This window comes from Camellia sinensis, chromosome 6, assembly GCF_055761805.1.
Source record: "Camellia sinensis isolate YWXY chromosome 6, ASM5576180v1, whole genome shotgun sequence".
NCBI classification, from domain to species: domain Eukaryota; kingdom Viridiplantae; phylum Streptophyta; class Magnoliopsida; order Ericales; family Theaceae; genus Camellia; species Camellia sinensis.
The window spans coordinates 130,619,895-130,640,393 of NC_138966.1; the positions used below are offsets into that span (position 1 = coordinate 130,619,895).

General features: G+C 32.9%; 2 protein-coding genes across 3 annotated transcripts; both read right to left on the reverse strand.

The window, feature by feature from the left end:
* Positions 1–1,475: 1,475 nt before the first annotated feature.
* On the reverse strand, positions 1,476–10,268 carry LOC145792891 (calcium-dependent protein kinase 24-like). 2 transcript variants are annotated; one of them, XM_082874756.1, is made up of 6 exons: positions 10,135–10,268; positions 6,523–6,905; positions 5,502–5,669; positions 5,282–5,398; positions 3,095–3,202; positions 1,476–1,839 (listed from the first exon to the last, which is right to left on the reverse strand). In XM_082874756.1, exons 2-6 carry the CDS (start codon positions 6,799–6,801, stop codon positions 1,777–1,779), a joined length of 735 nt encoding a protein of 244 aa, XP_082730882.1. In that variant the 5' UTR covers positions 6,802–6,905; positions 10,135–10,268; the 3' UTR covers positions 1,476–1,776. The 2 variants fall into 2 exon arrangements, with proteins under 2 accessions (XP_082730882.1, XP_082730881.1); XM_082874755.1 differs by lacking the exon at positions 1,476–1,839 and having other exon boundaries at positions 2,827–3,202.
* On the reverse strand, positions 10,221–12,904 carry LOC145792892 (uncharacterized). The gene is made up of 3 exons (XM_082874757.1): positions 12,423–12,904; positions 12,233–12,330; positions 10,221–10,475 (listed from the first exon to the last, which is right to left on the reverse strand). The coding sequence occupies exons 1-3, from the start codon at positions 12,650–12,652 to the stop codon at positions 10,399–10,401; spliced, it is 405 nt and encodes a 134-aa protein (XP_082730883.1). The 5' UTR covers positions 12,653–12,904; the 3' UTR covers positions 10,221–10,398.
* Between the last annotated feature and the right edge of the window lie 7,595 nt (positions 12,905–20,499).

The following is a 20,499-nucleotide window of genomic DNA, read 5'->3' on the forward strand; positions in this document are numbered from 1 at the left end:
AGAAAAATGAAACAAAACAAGTTGATAATAATAATAATTGTCACATTTGCTTTTTATTTATGGGGAATTACGTATCAAGGTGATTAGAAAAAATATTTATAAAAAAATAATAAACATTACAAATACTATAATACCGCAACCTCAACACTTTCTCCTACCATTCCTCGCTCTCCTTTGCTGTACCCCATCACTTTTACCATAAATACATAAATAAAATTAAAAAATCAACAATTAGAACAAATAATATATGCACATAAGTTGGTTCAGCCACTCAATTGTTAAAGAAAAAGTAAAAAAACAATATGCCCCTTGTTAAGCATATTTAGAATGATTGAATAACATATACACAAGATATGAGTGTTTTATTTGGGAGTAGTTTTTTAAGATTTTGATATATAGAAAAATAGAGATCAACCTTTGTTTGGTGCTTTTTTTTTTTTTTTTAACAATATCTAAGGTTGTTTAATCCATATTCACTACATTTTTTTTTTTATTACAGAAAAATCCTTACATCCTCCCACAGGCCCCAAGGCAGCACTTGTATTGAGATCACCAATATATCATGTTGTTCGTTCCGGACGAGAGACTATAATTTGAGAACTTATATCGACTCCTCAACACAAACTCTAATTAAGTCATGACTTGCGCAATAAAGAGTGGTCGAATCCACGCAAAGTGCAATATATAGTAGCAACTTGACATCCTTCCCCCAAGCGAACTACATTGAATCCACGCAAAGTGCAATATATAGTAGCAACTTGACATCCTTCCCCCAAGCGAACTACATTGCACCCACGGTAGGGGTGTAAACTTGGCCCGACCCATGTTGGGCCTCGTAGGCTCCTGCCAAAATTCAGGCCAGGCTGAGTCGATCTACGGGCCAGAAAATTAGACCCAGGCTCAAGCCTAAGCCCAGGGATATTCGGGGCTTGGATGAGGAGGTGGGCCGAGTCTCGGGCTAGGCTTGGACGGGCCTGAACAATTTTTTTATTTTTTCTACCAAAAGTTTATTATTTTTCACTAAAAAAAATACTTGGCTTTGGGCGGGCCGAGTCTTGAGCGGGCCTTAAGCGGGCTAATGGGTCGGTTCACAGGCCGAGCTTCAAAATGATGGTTCTAGCCTTAGCCTAGGGTCTCGGGCTGGGCTCAAGCCCGGACCCAAACGAGCCTAAATTGACCAGGCCCACCCCGGGCCACGAGCCATTTTTACACTGATAGGATACTTCACTACATTGTTCATATAACTGAGACCCATCATAATCAATTTAAACAATCTCAATCCGCTTGACATTGAACAACCAAAACAAATCGAGTTTCTACGACTCAAATACATTTTCTTGTTCAACTGCAACTCTATTAACAAGACACAATTAGATGTGATTGAATTTAATTTTGTCGCAGGTATTATACAAAACTACTTGCTCTATTTTTCTATTATTATTATTTTCGTTTTGAAGTTAAAATCAAATGACAAATTTATTTTAGAGATAATCACAGAGTTTAATTTATTTATTTTTTCTGGAGTTAATCATGCAGGACTATAATCAAGGAAACTATAAAATAGATTAGTCTTGAGGAAACCTCATTATCAAAGACTACAAAAGACAAAATATATCAATGAGAAAAATCAACAAAAATTAAAAATCATATCAGAGCTGAAAAAAAATTAACTATTCCATTTCTAAGAAAGCTCAAGTTTTTCACTAACTATACAAACACTGGGCTTCAATTAATCTGTCAGTTCTTTTCCTTCAAATGCATCTGCTAAGTTGAAGTTCAAATTTCTGCATCGCCCTTCCTCATCATTGTAGCAAACTCACTGTAGTCTATATGCCCGTCCTGCGAAATGAAATATATAGGCATATAGCAGAATACACAATAGTCGTGTCAGTAGTTTATATACACATAAAAAAGTACTTTTAGTTCATAATCACATAAAAAAGTACACTTAAGTTCATAAACACATTTACTTCCAATTTGTTATGGATCATCGTAAACGAGTAGACTAGTCATTCACAGTACATAACATATTCAGCCAAAGCTACTTCTGTATAAGGAGCAAGGTATTGTAATGTAGCAGGAGAATCTGCCACGCTATGAATGAATATTACTATTGAAATCCAAAAATAAAATCCGTTTTGTGAACAGTTGACAAAATCACTGCCAATGCTTAGACTGATGCTGGTTTTTTTCTACAGTGTTGTCTTTCCCTGTTGTGTTCCCTGCAGGTCTTTGATCCAAGTCCTTGAACTCTTAGGCTGTGTTTGAATTTATGATTTGGGTAGGGATTTATAGGGGGGGAAATGTAAATAAAAATATATGCTAAATGTTTTCTCCATATTCCTCATCTTTTCTTACCTAAATCCTAAATCCAAACACAACCTTAAAAGAATGATGGTTACTGTCAAGAATGCCCAAAGTCTGTCCAGAATTATAGTACACACGTATTATTAAGTGATGCAAATCGACCACAAGAAATAGATCAGGTACATTCTTCATAATCAACAAAAGATCTTCAAAAGTTTGGAACCAATGCCAATAGAACTCAATGCGCCAAGAGAATCCTTTTATCACGACTCTTAAGAATGCCCCCAAGTGCCTCCGGAATTATCATGTTCATTCTTGAATAATATGAGAAATCACAACCACATGTAAGAATTTGAGTCTGAAACTTGATATATTAATCCTTCATTCTCAATGAAATAGCCTGGCAATTTCAGGAACAACGAAAATAGAACTCAAAGAAGGGAACAGAAAAAAGGGGCCCAAATCAGTTTCTAAAATCATATAATTGTCTAAAAAATAATTTTTCCCATCCTATTAAAAAAAAATTATTGAATTTGTTTCTGCGATGAGAATCTCCCAAAAGAGTCAATTTCCGAATCCAAAGCTATTCTTCTAAATGATGACCACCCTGATCTAGAGACCCCAAATAGACAGACAATCTCTATCCAATTTAACATCTTCAATATGGGTACAACTCCGAGGAAGTAGAAAGAATCACCAGTACACTCAATAAAGCCGTGTAAATAAAATGAAGAACAAACAAAGGTTTTATATGCTCAAACGAATTATGAAAACCAGAGAGATTCACACTGTCTTGATCAATTTCTGTGACCATATCATCCAATTGAACATCACCTAGACCAAAGCCTCTGCAAGCCTGTTGAAGCTCATCAATGGTTATATAACCACTACCATCCTTGTCTGTTAAAACATACCACTATCACCTACTCCACCTACTACACACCTACCACCTACTACCACCTAATCCACCTACTACACACCTACCTACTCTACTCTTCTATATATAGGAATCATTGTAAACATATTCAATACAACAATCAATAATACATCAATTTTAACATGGTTTTAGAACCTAGTATTTTCGCTTCACCGGCGGGCGGCAACCTCACCTTAGTCGCCCGCCGGACCTCAACCTATTCCGCTGTCATCTCTATCAATACATAAATATACATACCTACATAGATACAAACTTGTAATCGAATCAATCGATCGATCTCTCCCGAGAAAAATGGATGCGTTCTCGTCGTTCTTCGAATCTCAGTCGTTGTCTCGCAACAGCTGGAGTTACGATTCTCTCAAGAACCTCCGTCACCATATGTTTGTGCTGCAACTTTCAAAGCAGCCTCTCTTTGCTCTTGAGGCTGTGATCATTCAAGAAGCAGTGCCACTGCGTAGAGCTTTGTTGCTCTTCTTGGTCCTTGAAGCCACTTGCATCTCAGGCTCTTTTTTGACTGGTTCTTCCTTCTCAGACAAAATCAACTCAATATGGCAGGGAGATGACATGTAAGGGTTGATTCTTCCATGAGCACGATTTGACTGGCCAACGTCCTTGTCCATTTGAATGTCGGTTCTTTGCCTGAGCAGTTCGCCCAACACCGCGGCAGAAGCGAGTGAACGGAATGGCTTGTTTGTGGGCAAGAACATCCTCCAAATAGCTTTTGGCCTTGGACAGAGGCAATTTTCGAATTGCATGGGCGGTCTCTCTTGTATTCTTGAAATGAACTCGGAGATCGGAGCCCCTAGCTTTGCACGACTTGGTGGGATTGTCCGGTTCCTTCGAATACTTCACCATGGCGGCGGCTCCTCCTCCTCAAAAGTCCAAAATCCACCTCAGCACACTCTTTCACACTTTTATGCAAACCCAGCTGTAGCGCAATCTTTCACACCATTATAATATATTATCATACACCAGAACCACCTTTACTCATCTCCGAATCTCTCTCTCTCTCATATTTCCACTTTCACACCCACATTCCTTTTTTTTAATCACTCTCTCTCTCTCTCTCTCTCTCTCTATAGTTCCTTTTTTCTCTCTCACTACTCAAGTCCATCCACGATATGTCTACTTTCCAAAACATTCATCATCCACCTCACACCGATCTTTTTCAAATCACTCATCCAAAAATATTTTTTTTTATCTATTTTTTATTTTATTTTCTTTTTATTATTAAACAAAACAATTTTAACCAAAAAAAAAATTGTTAAAATTGATGTATTATTGATTGTTGTATTGAATATGTTTACAATGATTCCTATATATAGAAGAGTAGAGTAGGTAGGTGTATACTAGGTGGAGTAGGTGGTAGTGGTAGGTGTGTAGTAGGTGGAGTAAGTGGTAGTAGGTGGTAGTGGTAGGTTTTAACAGCCCCGCAAACTCAAGGGGGATAGGAACGAACCAACTTGAGTTTGGAGAGAGTAACAAAACAAGAAAATAGACTAATACATAAAATAAAAGAGAATAGGAGACACTGTATAGTCGTGTCAGACCATTGGTGAAGACACTGTAGGGTTGTGTCAGACCGTTGTAGAAGCTAACCGGAATCAATGTCGGGACAGTATGAACTGTCCCGACATTGATTCCGGTTAGCTTTTCCAACGGTCCGACATGACCCCATAAACTGTCCCAACATTGATTCCGGTTAGCTCCTACAACGGTCTGACACAACCCTACAGTGTTTTCACCAACGGTCTGACACGACCATACAGTGTCTCCTATCCTCTTTTATTTTATGTATTAGTCTATTTTCTTGTTTTGTTCCTCTCTCCAAACTCAAGTTGGTTCGTTCCTATCCCCCTTGAGTTTGCGGGGCTGTTAAAGCCTACCACTACCACCTACTACCACCTACTCCACCTACTACACACCTACTACTACCACCTACTCCACCTACTACACACCTACCTACTCTACTCTTCTATATATAGGAATCATTGTAAACATATTCAATACAACAATCAATAATACATCAATTTTAACATTGTCAAAGAAAGAGAATGCTGCGATCAAATTCTCTTCTCTCTCCATCTTATTTATGTGCAACGTAGCAGCAATAAATTCACCATAGTCAATTGTTCCACTGTTGTCAATATCTGCCTGTCAAAGTTCCTCATTTAAATTTAATGGAAAATTTAACCAGACAATCAATTGAAAATGAAAAAAATGAAACTATAAACTTCTGCACGATAAATCTATTTACTGCATTCATAAGGGCCTTGATCTCAGACTCCATTAGTTCGGAGCCTACTCTTTTCAAGCCTGCTTTTAGCTCCTCAAATGTTATTGTTCTGCTGTTGTCTCTGTCAATCATCTTAAACAACTGCTTTAAACAACCAATTTCTTCTTCTAAAAGTCTTTCTGCTATGACCTGCAGAATTTTTTCCCCCCAATTATAAGGATTCTATACATTATTTAAGTAGATGCCATAACACAATACTTTGATTTTCTGCCTGTAGAAATGGATCCAAATGACAAAACAAAAATGGAAGTACAAATTACCATTACCAAAGAAGCATAACATCTACTGGTGAGTGTACATGATCATATGTTTTTAATGCATAATATAATAAAGAGCAAACAATGGCTCACTTTTCTAACTTTTCCCCGACAGACTTCGAAGATACTGTCACATTGTGTCTTTGTCTGTTGTTCCATCCATACATTTACATTCACAGAAATGTAACATGTGTCCCACAAAATCTTTTATGAGCCTAACTGGTCTGCGAGCTGGTGAAACTGCCTCGACCAGATTCCCAACATGCATGGATGGGCTCGTCACACACCTTAAAAGTGGCCATGCAAAGCCCAGAAACACCTCAAGACTTGGCTCATTTTGCAGCCCTAGGATTTTCCATACTCCAAACTTATTATTTCCCTTTTATTGTAATTATACTGGAGGTATACACTAAACATAAAAATAAAATGAAATAAAAATAATCAGGATATTTTAGTTTTAGTATTTATCCTGCCCCCATCTTCTCCGTAGGATTAATTTCCCAACCTCTAATGCTTAGATCACCCCAAGTTCCATATGCAGGACAATCAACATTGGATTCCAATCATTTCACTAAAACCCTACAAGTTTTGTAAAATTTTAGTATTCACATTGACATATAACTGGAATTTCAAGTGATGATGAACAAGTAATCATGGAAACATAGTCTATGATTCCAAAGATTTCGTTAAAAGTAAAACAAGAAACCAATGACAAAAAAACATACATGCAAAGCCATTTTCTTGAGTTTGTTCATAGCCGGAAACTGCTTCAGGCGCAACAAAACTGCAGAATCTGGAGGTTTGTCTGCGGCAATACTGTCATCCACAATCCGTGGGTGACCTGGTGGAATTTTTAAATCAAATGTCATGAATAATAGTAGTATGTAAGAAATATTCCTTGCAACCATTACAAGATGAAAGAATTGTCTTGGCTTAATACCAAGATTTGACTTGCATAGTACTTCATGGGCAGTTATTCTTTTCTTTGGATCCCTGCAAAGCATCTTTTGTATCAAATCTTTTGCACTCTCTGAAATGTTAGGCCATGGGTCAGATTCAAAGTCTAATTTGCCTTTTATAATCTGCCGGAAGATACCCTTGTCAGTCTCTGTAAGATTTAAGAAAAATGAAACATGTCATTAGTCCACAAACATGATGAAGAATAAATCTCTTTTTTGATTTGTTTTCAAATCTATTTTCTGAAAAAAAAAAAAAAAAAAAAAAAAAAAAAAAAACTTCAAACAATTAAAACAAAAACTAGTTTGGCGGGGAAAAAAAATAAACACATCGGCCTTGTTTGGTTTGTATTTGAGAAACATGTTTTGCGATAAAAAGTACGAAAATTTGTTTGGTTTGACTTTTTTTCAAAAGATGTTTTGAAAAATTATTTTGAGAGAGAGTTTTGGAAAAAGTGATTGATTTGATGTGTATGAGAGAGAGATTTGTTTGAAAAATTTGTAAACCAAACAAGTTTTGGAAAAAAACTTTAGAAAAATTTGTTTGGTTTGATTACTTTTAAAAACTTATTTGTAGAGAATTTTTCTCAAAATTTTTTTGAGAAACACAAACCAAACAATCATTTTCATGTGGTTCTCTCTTTTTTGGAGCTAAAATATCTTTTTAGTATTTATTTTCATCAAAATAGCTTACATTTTTTCAAAAAACAGATTTTAAAAACCAAACCAAGCAGCAAAATGCAGTTTCAAATGGAATAGATCCAAATCATTAAGAAGGCTACCTCCCCAAAAAGGCGGAACCCCAGACAACAAGATGTATAGGATAACACCAGCACTCCATATATATATATATATATATATCCTAAATTTACTTAAATTTTTAAAGATAAATTATTAATCTTAGAAATGACAACAATTAACAATACCATGAAGAATGACTTTCTTACATTTACCGTATTGAATTTTAAATCTCCAACAAAATTAATTCCTTTTTATTTACTTTTTCATTTGACCTTTTTTAAAAAATAAATAAATAAATAAAGGTTTAAGAAAGTAATTCCATTGGAAATATTAACATCCATGCCTTTAATATTAATTGGGGTGTAAGTGATACAACTTGCAAATGTTAAGGGGTCTTATTCATACATTGAAATATTAGGGAATGTTCATGTATTCTTATCAAATGCTAAGTTTTGTGTGTATTTTTATCATATATTAGGTTGCTTGTGTATTTTTAAACAAGAATAAAGATTGGGATCCCCTTTTTTTCCACCCCCTTTGACCTCCTTTCTTTTTTGATTGGTCACTTTTTCTTTTTTTTTTCTTTTTTTTCTTCTTCTCCAATCACCACCCGCCACGTGTGTGTGGGGTGGTGGGGGTTGAAATTTGAGGCGGTCTAAATCACTGCTGTTTTAACAAATATGAGGGCATATTTGTGATTTAAAATTAAATAGTAAAAGGGTGAATTACACTAATAGTCCCTATAGTTTGGGGCTTGTGTCACTTTGGTCCCTGACTTTTCAATTGTGACACATTAAACCCTGAATTCTGAATCTTGTTCCAAATAAGGATAATTGAAGATATCATTAGATTTTTCAAGGGTAAAATCGTCAATTTGATAAAATATAAACTAATTTGACAAAAATAAATGTCAAACAAATATTTTTGAATTTTTAAAAATTATTTCTACCTACGAAAAATAAAATTATGTAAAATTAATAAATCTTTTAGACATTTATTTATTTTTTTACCAAATTAATTTTTATTATGTGTTTGGATGATGATCATGTAAAATTAATTTTTAAAAATTAATCATGCAATTTTTATTAATTTTTATCAATCTTACACAATTTTATCATTGGTATAAAAATAATTTTAAAAAAATTATAAATGTTTTTGACATTTATTTTTGTCAATTTAGTTTATATTTTATTAAATTGACGATTTTGCCCTTGAAATTAAACAATGGTATATTCAATTGTCCTTATTTGGAACAATATTCAAAATTCAAGATCAAATATGTCACAACTGAAAAATCAGAGACCAAAGTGACACGAGTTCCAAATTATAAGGATTGTTAGTATAATTTGCCCATACTAAAATAGTTTTTTAATTGAAAATTTTAACAGTGATCTGCAAAAATGGTGCAATTGATATAATTTTCAAATGTCAAGGGATACTGTGTTAAAAACATGAGGGAGTTTGTGTGATTTTTAACCCCAAGAAACTCTTTGACATTTTCCGAAAGAAGAAAGGATAATTTTTTTATTAAATTCCCATAATCTATAATTTTACTGGAATAATCCTATGAAATTTCTGTTAACCCACTACTTAAACCAAAATACCCTTCAGTTATTATTATTATGATGTGATATAAACACAACTTTTACATTACAGGATTTAGTTAAATCACACAATTTTTTAAATAAAATTTGGGTATTATTTTGGAATACTTAAAATTATTGTTGTGTCACGTCTTGTTAGACATCTTGATCAAGAATGTTGTGGTTTCACAAAAGAGCCTAAAATCGATTTGAGTACAGTGCAAGATCTCAAAAAGAACTAGCTGAAAAATCAACTATTTTTCGCACCCCAAGATTTGAACCTGAGAGTATCTTGCCCATAGTATAACCCGCGGGCATGACTCCAAAGACAAATTAGTCTCATGAGAGTTAAACTTGAAACCTAAAAAGAGTACACTCTTAAATCTCAAGTTGCACCCACTAAGGCCTCGTTTGGAAACAGACTAATTTAGTTATTTTTTAGCTATTTGACTAAAATATGAACTAAAAAAAACTAGTATATTTGAGATGACTTTTTGACTTTTTACGAAAAAATGTGTAAAAAATAAAGAAAAAAAAAAATCTGTGACTTTTTAGTATAAATTGTTGACTTTTTGACTAATTTAATAACTTTTTAACTAAACAAGAGGATTCCCAAACGAGGCTTAAGTCAACCTCTTTACACTAGTCATGTTAAGTTCACCTATGTCACATATTTGGATCCAAATTAAGAGGAGGTAAAATAGTGGGGAGACAGGGAGTGACAATTCACTTTTATTATTATTTTTCATTTCATTTCACAAATATCTACTCAAATTCCAAAACCCAAACACACTCTAAAGTTAATTTTGGATCTTAAATTTTAAGATAGAAGTGTGGAGAGTAAAAACAAAAAACGACAAAAAAGTGAATGACATAAACTATTTTGTTCCATGTCCCATGTCATCTTAATTGTTTGTCTTCAAATTGTATTTGGGTCATGAATTTTAAGAAAAAATTATGGAGAGGAAAAAAAGAAAAGGAACTGTGAATGACATGCAAAACTTTTAGGTTTTTAACCAAACAATACAAATTGGGCAACATGAGAGTGGGATCTTACTTAATTTGAGAAGATGATTCCAACTTTAGTAGGCAATGATTCCTGTTCCAATCCATTCTAAAAGTCACAATCATAGAGCTCAAGAATTTGGAAAGGGATGCCAATTCACCACACACCAGGTATCTGAATATTATTTAGATAAACAGCTTACTAAGTAGCAGTATGTGGTTCCATGTCCACAAAGATACAGTGTTTCATACACATACACACAAGAAAATGTTTAAAAAAGTTTAGATACTCTGTTTTGAAAGACTTGGGCAAGTTTCAGACATGGAGCTTCCCAGGTCCAGAATGCAGCTGAAGAGTCCTGCTCGGAATGACTTGAAGAACACCAGGTTGTTCTGCCCAAACATAACTTCAATCAGGTTTTCTTTTTTCCCTTTATGTAAAGAACTTTAACAAAATATTTAGGGAAACAGATATCTCATGTCAAAATATTCAGACAAGTACATAGAATGTTATAATGCTTCATGAGAACCAAATAGAATTATTTGAAAGTCCATAATAGCACTGACAGCAAACTACAACAGCAGTAAAATCACTTGCGTTAAACATATGTTACACTGCTATTTGTTCATAGAACTATTCTTTTAGCATCAGAAGTCAATATAACCAGTGTTAACAGATCATTAATCCTGCATATATTGAGTTTCCGTTAAATGATCACTAACAATATGAATTGAATTGACTGAAGCAGCCTCTGAGAGAGAGAGAGAGAGAGAGAGAGAGAGAGAGAGAGAGAGAGAGAGAGCACAAAGACAAAATAAAGGAAAGAGGCAATTATAAATGGACTAATGCAGTCTACGTACATTAGGTAGGCTAAGGGGCCAGTGCAAGTCAATGTGAAACTCTAAGCCTACTAAGGATTTTGGACAACATTAAACATCAATCTCCACCATATAACAAGATGAAACAACTACATTATTTATAAAAGACATACAAAAGAACTATTGATAAATTGTTGCGTGCCTCATTTGAAAGAGAACATTCAAACTGAAGCAACACTATAAAACCAAGCAACCCATAAAAAGAAACCAAGTATACAATGCTAAGTCACCCTTGTACTTGTTGAAGACAACAACAAAATTCATTCAAAGACATAGTGTTTGAGGTAAAAAGCAATCTGGTGAAACAAATTTAGAGACATGGAAGAAATAACCCTGTGGTCATAGTAGAAGGTTGATCAAGTCACGATCAAGTTTTATGTCACGTCATGCATGAAACGCTAGCACATCTGCCTATAGCCTTGCATTGCATCAATGATGGGACTAGTAAAAACCAATACACATTTCAATCGTATTGAAAGAATACAGATAAAAATGCATTGTTGATTCCTGAGCTAAGCCATGCATTCTCTGGTGTCCTTGGCATTTGCTAGCGACTAAAGCAATTAATAAAACCTATGGTGAATGAACATAAAGAACCAATGATAAATTACAAATACACCTTGAGATTTGCTTAAAATACAAATTATCCCCTGTGGTTTGAAAAATTACAAACACCCCTCTATTAGATTTTTTTTATATAACAAAATTAACTAAAAAAATGAAATTCATAATTTATCTCCTATATAATAATAAAATTACCTAAATTATTAATTGAAACTTATTTTTAACATCATTAAAAACTATTAATTGACTTAATGATTTATTAATAAAATGAGCGATTTGTTATGAAATTAGAAACCTAGGAGTGGAATGTAATTTTCAAAATCACAAGAGCCAATTCGTATTTTAATCAAATCTCAGGTGTATTTGTAATTTACCCTTTTTATTTTTATAAATTTTGATGATTTCCCTATGGATTTTGCCAATTTTTGGATGACTTCACTGTAAAGGAAATGAAATGAAAAATTGAAAAGACAGACCAAGAAAGAACATCAGAATTGAAGAGAATAATTACAAACCCAGCTAAACTGATGGGGCAAAAGAACAAACACTCAAAGTTCAATCATAACTCATGTTGACATCAAGACAAAACCCTAAATTTTTCACATAGCCAATATAATCAATTTAATGGGGCAATTAAAAATCAAAAAGATAATAATTGGTGACATATAATTGAAAATTAACAAAAAAAAAAAAAAAAAAAACCTTACTTGAAATTTGGGAGACTTGGTCAGGAGTGAGTTTGGCAGAGAAACCACTGGCAGCGTGCTTGTAACTATAGACCAGTGCCTCCCTCGCTGCGTCTTCACTAATCAATCCACATACAACCATACATATAAGATTTCTATATACATATTTAGAGAGAGAGAGAGAGAGAGAGAGAGAGAGAGAGAGATCAACCTGCCAAGGACGGTGGAGAGGGTGCGGATGTGGGAGGGTTCGGGGTCCTGGTCCTGATCATGATCATGGAGGGGCTTCTCGGTGTAGATGATGTAAACAGAAGTCTCTGATGATGGTTGTGGTTGTGGTTGTGGATTAGAAGTGTCCGCCATAGCTGCTGTGATCGAAGAACAACACCAGATTGAGAGCAACAATGACGAAACCAACAAGGCGCTTCTTCTTATCTGCATTCGGGTCGGGTCTTTGCCTATTTGTAGGTATATCTGTATGTATGTATGTATGTATGTATGTGTGTGTATATATATAGAAGAGGCCTGAATGGATAAATGAGGAATTGTTGTCAAGAGTGAGTTTGATTTGGTAATGGATTTTCATACAAAAATAAGACTCTGTTTGGAGGGAGTCAAATGCTGTCTATCCGCTGTTTCACCATTTTTAAGACCAAAAATGAAAATTTTATCAACATTTTTATCAAATGCACCACGTGAGTACTCATGTGAGATACTTTTGGATTTGTTTGGGATATTCTAAATAAGTGTACTTTTTGACTTCTTATGAAATATGGGTTAAATTTGAAGTGATGTGGTAGAGAGGTGATGTGAACAAGATGATGTGACTTAAATAGGATAGTGACTTTTTAACTTTTTTATTATATGTCAAACAAGGCCTTACACTCATATAAGATATTTATATTTAATAAAAATGTTATAAAATTTTTAAAATCTCTAATATTGCTCTTTTTAAGCCTCCGTTTGGGAAGTGGGTTGGCTTTTTGGCTTTTTGACTTTTTTGACTATTTTAGCCTGGGCTTAAAAGCTTGGTTTGGGTAGGGCTTTTTGACTTTTTGACTTTTTTGAGTTTCTTTGTGAGAGAAGAATGTAATGATTATGGGTTGGATGTGATGTTTTGTTTGTTATAACTAAAATAGCTTATTTTATTTTTTGTGACTAAAATAGCCAAAAAAACCCAAACCATGGCTTCCCAAACGAAGCCTAAGATTGTTTCTGCTTGTAATTGAACTCCAAATAAGAAATAACCTAAAATAATTAGTCTCCATGATTTTAATTTCGTGTGACAAAATGAATTTAATAGAACAAATTGAAAATAATGTTTTGAAGAGTTTGAAGCAACCAATTTAGAGAAGAATAATGCTTGGGACCCCCTTTTGGGGGTCACCCCCTCACCCCCCTTTGCCACGTGACGGGTGGTGATTGGAGGAGTAGGAAAAAAAAGAAAAAGAAATAGAAAATGTAACCAATAAGAGAGAGAGAGGGGGTCAAAGGGGGTGGGGGGAAAAGGGGGATGAATCATTGTTGTTTAGAGAATTCGAATGTGCCAAGTCACCTAGAATTAGGAGTGAAAAATGAATCAAACAATTCGAGCTCGATTCATGTTTGATTCGCTAAAAGCTCGTTTGAGATCAATTTGTTAAATAAACAAATCAAGTTTGAACACATTTCAGAACTCGTTAAGGTTTTCAAACCAAACTTTCACAATCAATTTCTCATTCGACTCGATTCAATAGTTCAAAATTATATAAAATATCAAACTACTCGAATTCAACTCAATAAAAACTCGTTTGAAATTGACTCGAAAGTTTAACAAACCGAACTTAAACAAGTTTTGAAATTTGTTAAAGTTATCAAACCAAACTTAAACAATTAATTGTTCGGCTCGTTTATCACGCCTAAAATTTAGAATTGAATCAATTGGAAAAGTTTTTATTTAAAAAAGAGTGTGAAACATAGTGATTTTAATTTTGGAATTTAGTAATTCTTAAAACTTTGCATTAAACCATGAACGATCCAAACTTATAATGGTAGAAATTTATACCGTTGATTTTAAAATTTAAAACTATATTACAGCTTGACAACATTTAGGCGTGCTTGGATAAGAATTGAAAAAAGGAAAATGAAAAAAATGTATGAATTATATTTCACCCATATTTTCTCTTTCTTTTTATTCAAATCTTAACTTAAACACATGAACCAAATATAGTCTTAGAGAAAAAAAAAATTACTCAATAAAAAGGAAGATGGGTTATTGTTATGCCTCAATTTGATGTTTATTATGGACTTATTTTTATGATTCGAACCGTTCATTTTGTAGAGTTCATCAAGTACTTCAAGCATGTCAAAAATCATATTAATCGGATATCAATAAGCATGTGATCGAATTACATTTATCATAAAAAAATAAACAATCTATTTTTCTTTCAAAATAGTATAAAAAAATATGCAATCCGATCACGTAACTACCGCTATCTGATCAATATAATTTTTTATACGTATGAAGTACTCGACGAATCCTATAAAATTACAGTTCAAATCATAAAAATAAATATATGACAAGCCTCAAATCGAGGCACAACGGTTACTGTTGTGCCAAGAGCACAACAACAAACCATACCCCAATACAAAAGACTTCACGCTAACAATAACCGGTTGGGGGAATCCCTAATTATGTTATTTTCTTATTTAATTATCAATATTTTTTGTTTATAATTATGACATTATTTTAATTATTACTCATGAGATTTTTAGTTATACCTCATGTGCTGTTTGATTATAACTTCTTCTTTTTAGTTATGACTCAAATGTGTTGTTTGTTGGGAGGGATTAGAGGGCGGGATAAGATTTATATCCGTTGTTTGGTTTTCTAAATTTGCTCCAGACAAATAGTCTCTCTGAACTATTAGTCCCAAATGTGTTGGACTATTATGTCCCAGGAGAGGGGTGGGACACAAATGGAGGGATATGGGATTAGGTAGTGAAATGACCATTTTGACCCTATATTATTTAATTATGTATTATATTTAGTAAAATTCAATAAAATTTAAATGTCTCAATTTAAAAATAAAATATTTTTATTGATATTTTATTTATTTAATTTTTTAAATAATTTTTTATAGATATTTTATTAATGTTTTATTTTTTAAAAAAAATTATATTTTTTAAAATTTTAATAGATGTTTTATTTAATTATTACTATTTTTTAAAATAAATTTATTTAAAATTTTAATTAAAAAAATAATGTATATTTTATTGATATTTTATTTATTTGATTAAAAAAAAATATTTAACTGTGTAAAAAATAAAATAAAATAAATTTTTATTTAATCTAGCTAAAAATAATTAAAATATTAAAGATCTGTTTAATGTTACTATTACTTAGCAAATAATTGAAAATGGTAAAATAGTTATTTGAGCATTTATCATTCTCCATAATATCTCAAACAAACATAAAATTTATATCCTATCCAACCAAATAATCATTTCTTGATATCTAATCTCATTACTAAATAAACATGAAATACATATCTTATCCAACCAATTAGTCCCAAGACTATGAATCCCAAGATTACAATCCGATAGATTTCAATCCCCCTTGTCCAGTTTGTCCAAATAAACACACCAAAAAATATTAGATTATACTATTTTATTCTTTAATTATAAGATGCATAAGATACTGTTGGCTTATTTTTCCTACAAAGAAAAATATCATAAATACGAGCATGCCAGTAAGGATTGAAAAGTTCTAACAGATTAAATTCAAGCCAATTATCAAGCGATTGCGTTAACGGTTCTTTTGCCTCAACGAAAAGGACTTCAAAATTGCTAAGTGTAGAGAAAAGAAAAATTAAAAGAAGAAAGAGGGAGATGGAAAAAAATGATTGAGTGAACAATCAAAGTAACTATTAATTTATCTCTACTCCTATGCTTCGAAAATAAAGTGCAGAGAACTTATCTCTACTACTATACTTCGAAAATAAAGTGCAGAGAACTTATCTCTACTCTTATACTTAAAGTGCATAAAATAAAATGCAGAAAATATAAATGACAAAAATATAAATCAATTGTCTTTGATTTGAGTTTTGGATCTTTTTACAATATAGCCATGAATGGCTATTTTGAGGCAAACATTTGTACGAAAAAACTATCTAAAACTACCCACTCTTCTACCTTCTCTATTTCATACTCCATGATCTTTCATAACTTCCTTCAACCTTCATTTCATGCTCTATGTTCTCCACTTTATTCTCCATCATCTTTCCACATTTCATAACTTCTCATAACCCCCAAATGAGTAGAAGGGTGCAACATGACATACAGTTAAATAAATAATAAAATTGCAGATTTATAGTGCCAACATTAACCCCCGCAACCATTAAAAATGATGTTTACTTGAATTTTTGAAGGGCCGAACCAAACATATGACTAATCTAAGCAACAAAGTACTTCGAATAATATCATAGCACCAATAAAGTGCTTCAAATGAGTATGAAATTATGACTAGATGTCTCGAATTATATATATGCCTTAAAGGGATATTATATATGTGCTTCGAATCAATATCAATCCTTTAAAAGAAATTAAACAATTTTGTTTTACTCGTACTTCAAATACTTAGAAAACTTGAAACCTTTTGAAGTAGGTTGATGTTGCTTGCACTCACAATCACTCAGAATAGCATATTTCAAGGCAAATCCAATATCCAAACATGATTCACCTTAACAAGCTGTTACATAGGCTAGCTATTATAGGCTAGTAACAAGCTTCAAAGGTGGTATAGAGAACCAAAATCTTCCTTCGAAGGTCAAAGATGCCAACAAAGGACGAATTACATCATTGGAAATACTTGGCAAAGTTTCGAAAGTTCACAACTACCATTATTGTTTCTTCGAAGCTGTTGTTGATGCAAGATGGAGTGCTTCGAAGCTCACAAAATTATGGCAAAAGGGCTTTCAAATCAATTTTTGGCCAACATTAGGTTATTCAAATTTTGTATGTTCTGGTTCACACATAATTAATGAAAATATTAATTTTGTGCTTCGAACCAATTATTAATTCTTCGAAAACACCAAAATCGTTGTTGTTCGGACCAACTTTTGTAGAATACTAGTTATATTTTCATGTAACAAATGACTATAAAAATGTTTATCAATAAAGCCACTAATTATCATGCCAAAAATAGGCATTATTTGACAATTAATTAATTTTCATTTTACAAATATTTGAAGAGAGGTACACATTTTGAAAGCTTTCTCGTCCCATGTTACATTTTGAAGGTGTGTTTATTGATGACAAAATCACCCTTCGAAAGTCACATATGTTACTAAATAATCAAAGTCGACCTTCGAAATTGCTCACGACATTTCTTCGAACCAAATCCAAAGAGTTGGATTAGTATGAAATTAGTTTGGCATTTTGTCACGACCCAAACTTGCCCCTATAGGTTTAATGTCGTAACCGGCCAGTAATCTGTGATTACTAAAAGTCTGTTTAACAATAATGACTATATTACAATATAGAGGGGGTTGACGGAAGCCAATCAATAAAAAAAGAATGTCCAATGAGCTATGAGAACCTGAATGAAAATAAACTTTCATATGCATAGCCATATTTATAACCACTTATGCCATAATCATATATATACAAGACAATATGCAAGTTAGGGAATTAATCCCATCATCAAAGGTAGTACAAACAAAAGTCTTAAACATTCTGTACACTTAGCAAAACCAAAAGGGTGGATTTGAACCACCCAAAAAGCTTTGACACAGTTAGGTTCGGAACCTCGTTACAAGGCATAGTAGCTGGCTTGACAAAACAAGGGTTCGGGTCGGCACCATTAGCTTTGGTCCTGTGCTCGATCACCTACATATATATAATAAACTGTGAGTTAAAGCCTAGTGAATAACAAATGTGTAAAGAGGTTAAGAATGATGTCTTTACGGTCTTTGAAACAATCGATTTCAATCAATATCCTTTGCCAATCAATCGTTCAATCATTCGATTCAATCAATCATTTGATTCAATCAATCATTTTCAATCATATTCATATTCATATAAGTCATACGTGGTACATTCAATAGCAACAATATAATACAATAGGTCTTAAAAATCGAACAATCAATTGATGCCCATCATACAATAACAATAGTTTCAAGATTTGGAACTGAGAGAGATCTCTATATCAATAACAATAACAATACGCTACGGATGCCACGAATACAGTTCAAAATAGGATCATCATTCAATCGATAAAAAATATCATTTCAGAAAATAATATGATTTATCAGTCTGAAAATAAATACGATTGAACATATCTTTACAATATTGTTACTCATAGTGGGCTTCTCGATACACGTACTCTTGGTTTGGCATCTGACTTAGACAAATAAAGTCAAGCACAACGATACAATTACATTCAATTCTTGGTCAATACCATTGATTTGATTGTTTACTTATTCAATAATTATTCGTCTTTACTAATTCGGTTCTAATTTTTCATTTATGCACTCTAATGCACTTGCGAGATGCAAATGACCATGACAACACTTTAAAACCATGCAATCGGAGGCCCAGAAGCTGGAAAAGAGAAGCAAAAAACAAGCCGGGTCCGCCCAAACAGGGTTGCACGTGCGGGGGCCCCAGCCGCACGTGCGAGACCATTACCGCACCTACCCCCGTAGGTGCTTTTATTTCAGTGTGCAAAGAAAAACAGGGGAGGTTCTCCCGCACATGCGATGCCTCTAGCCGCACGTACGGCCTGGGTTTGAAATGAGTCTGAATTCTGCTCTGTTTGAGCAGTGCATTTCTTTGCAAATCTAAGCTCATTTTTATGCAATTCACTCCTAAAACTTCATACAACATGCTTGACTTTGAGTTTTGATCATGAAACATAAATCAAAACTTGTCAACAATGTCCAATTTGCTAATTGGAAGCTCAAAACTTCAAATAAAACATAAATACACAAACCATATATTTCAAAGCTTCAAGTTTCAATTTGATGAGAAAATCCTTTCAAAACTTTTAGACTTATAGAGATTATGCAAGAAGTTAAATGAATAAAATCAAATGTTCATGAAATATGCCATGCACACATCTATATGAACTAAATTTGATGAATACTTCCATACCAAAACATGCATGACTTCAATTCTTCCTATCATGCACAAACCTTCTACTTGGACTTCAATTCATCCTAAATTAAATTTTCATCTTTAAAGACGATGGATAACAAGTCTCCATATCAAGAAATTAGAAAGAAAAATTCTTACCTTACTTCTTGATTTATGAGAATCAAAAACAATTTCTATCCTCCTCCTAAGTTCTTCCTTTGTTTAGTAGGGTTACTCTTCTACTTGAACTTCAATTCATCCTAAATTAAACTTTCATCTTTAAAGATGATGGATAACAAGTCTATATATCAAGAAATTAGATAGAAAAATGCTTACCTTACTTGTTGATTTATGAGAATCAAAAACAATTTCTATCCTCCTCCTAAGTTCTTCCTTTGTTTAGTAGGGTTACTCTCTCTAAGTCTCAGGGGTTGTTTAGGATGACCTAAATAAGTGTACTTTTTGTCTTTTTACGAAAAGATATGCAAAAAAGTAGAGAGGTGATGTGATGAAAAAAAGATAAAAAAATAAAAAGATAAATTATTTTGTGTATGCCAAATTTGACCTATCGCTCTCTCTATCTACGTGTGCAATGTAAATTCAACAAGACCCACTGTGTCCCTTATACCAACTGAATGGATGAATAGGTTAGTAGAATAACTCTAATATAATAATAATAATTCAATCTCTAATTTAAATTGTATTTAATTAACTCTAATAAATTAATTTCATCATTATATAATCCTAATGATGCCAAATTAAATTATACCAAGGTGAATTAGGCTCTAATTTCTTACTTAATAATTTAATTATAACTTGTTAATATTAACGAATCAGACAAGTTTAATATTCACTCTAACCTATATGTCCACAATAATACAATTTAAATAGTCACATGACATAACAATAACACTTAATACCACGCAATCACATAATTAATAATAAGCACATAATCAATTTAATTAATTTGCTTAATTACGGAGGTTGTTGCCACACATTTTGATTAGCCATTAGTGGCTATAAAATGATATTTCAATGAATACATATAACATCACAACTATTTATCCTTTGCAAAGAGGTTTAATAACCCTCACATGTTCTTAATAACATGTTTCGAAGTGTCTTGGGACATGCTTCGAATGTAATCACAAATCAAATGGTGATGGTTTTAT